At 43.8% G+C, this 1,948-nt stretch overlaps 1 protein-coding gene across 1 annotated transcript; it reads left to right on the forward strand.

Moving 5' to 3' along the window:
• The first annotated feature begins 373 nt into the window (after window positions 1–373).
• Window positions 374–1,351, forward strand: LOC129018964 (olfactory receptor 6Y1). Its single transcript, XM_054461164.1, has one exon. It carries the CDS (start codon window positions 374–376, stop codon window positions 1,349–1,351), a length of 978 nt encoding a protein of 325 aa, XP_054317139.1.
• The last annotated feature ends 597 nt before the right edge of the window (window positions 1,352–1,948 follow it).

A 1,948-nucleotide genomic window follows, 5' to 3' on the forward strand; every position in this document is an offset into this window, starting at 1 on the left:
GTATTCAGTAGATGGGGATGCTTTGCCTGTAGTGAAAGGGTGGTCTGGAGACCACTTTTTTGTGTGCCCAAAAGTGATATATTGGCAAAGCACAGAACTGGGATTTAGAAAGTTATAATCTCTATTTTGTATGATCTTGGACAAGTTAGTGCTCTTGAGAAAATTTGAAAACAAGTTAAAATATAAGCTCCCTAAATTCCATCTTTTCTCAAAAGCTTTGGTTCTCTTCATAATTCAAGAGGCAGTAAGATAAAAAAGCAGAAACCTCCTATTGTGATAAATTTGCTGGTGGTGGGCTCTATCAATACAAATAACCATAGACTAGTGCTTGTGTCATGGAAGGAACTGACTTTGTCTGTGCCCACAGCCAGTCATGACCACCATAATTCTGGAAGTAGATAATCGTACAGTGACAACACATTTCATTCTTCTGGGGTTTCCAACACGAACAGCCTTCCAGCTTCTCTTTTTCTCCATTTTCCTGGCAACATATCTGCTGACACTGCTGGAGAATCTTCTTATCATCTTAGCTATCCACAGTGATGGGCAGCTGCATAAGCCCATGTACTTATTCTTGAGCCACCTCTCCTTCCTGGAGATGTGGTATGTCACAGTCATCAGCCCCAAGATGCTTGTTGACTTCCTCAGTCATGACAAGAGTATTTCCTTCAATGGCTGCATGAGTCAACTTTACTTTTTTGTGACCTTTGTCTGCACTGAGTACATCCTTCTTGCTATCATGGCCTTTGACCGTTATGTAGCCATTTGTAATCCACTACGCTACCCAGTCATCATGACCAACCAGCTCTGTGGCACACTGGCTGGAGCATGCTGGTTCTGTGGACTCATGACTGCCATGATCAAGATGGTTTTTATAGCACAACTTCACTACTGTGGCACGCCTCAGATCAATCACTACTTTTGTGATATCTCTCCACTCCTTAACGTCTCCTGTGAGGACGCCTCACAGGCTGAGCTGGTGGACTTCTTCTTGGCCCTCATGGTCATTGCTATTCCTCTTTGTGTTGTGGCGGCATCCTACGCTGCTATCCTTGCCACCATCCTCAGGATCCCTTCCGCTCGGGGCCGCCAAAAGGCACTCTCTACCTGTGCCTCCCACCTGACCGTTGTAATTCTCTTCTATTCCACGACCCTTTTCACCTATGCCCGTCCCAAACTCATGTATGCCTACAATTCCAACAAAGTGGTATCTGTTCTCTACACTGTCATTGTTCCACTCCTCAACCCCATCATTTACTGTCTGAGGAACCATGAAGTAAAGGCAGCCCTCAGAAAGACCATACATTGCAGAGGAAGTGGGCCCCAGGGAAATGGGGCTTTCAGTAGTTAAAAAATGTATAGATTCCTTTCAGGCTTGAACTGAGAGATGATCACTACACACTTTCCTCCTCAGTCTTGTCTTTGGTTATCCCCCAATCTCCAGTACTGTAACACTGCTCTCCTCTGTGTGTGTGTGCATGTGTGTGTGTGTGTGTGTATACACAATCATGACTAGAGAAACATGTTCTCAAGAAGTAACCTCTGCTATCAGGCTGAGAGACAAGTTTCAAAATGTTAGAAAAGCTATTTGAAATCAGGAAGAAAGACAGAGAGAGAGAGAGAGTGGGTGGTAGGAGGGAGGAAAGGAGGAGGATAAATACTTTTTCCACACAACTTATCAAAATAAATGCCAGACAGGACAAACGATTAAATATAAAGAATAAAACCATCGTTCATCTCTCAGGTGGTTAGAAAAGGGTTTTTTTTTTTAACACTCTATATTGTAGAAATAAAAGAAAAAGATCAACATAAATTAATGCCTGTTAGGCACAGTGACACATACCTGTAGTCCCAGCTACTCAAGAGACTGAGGCAGGAGGATCCCTTGAGTCCAGGAAATTGGGCCCAGCCTGGTCAACATAGGCAGACCCCATCCACTTCCATCCAA

This window comes from Pongo pygmaeus, chromosome 1, assembly GCF_028885625.2.
Source record: "Pongo pygmaeus isolate AG05252 chromosome 1, NHGRI_mPonPyg2-v2.0_pri, whole genome shotgun sequence".
NCBI lineage: Eukaryota > Metazoa > Chordata > Mammalia > Primates > Hominidae > Pongo > Pongo pygmaeus.

Excerpts from the sequence above, each read along its gene's own strand:
- LOC129018964 (XM_054461164.1), top strand. The coding sequence starts at position 374 with ATGACCACCATAATTCTGGAAGTAGATAATCGTACAGTGACAACACAT.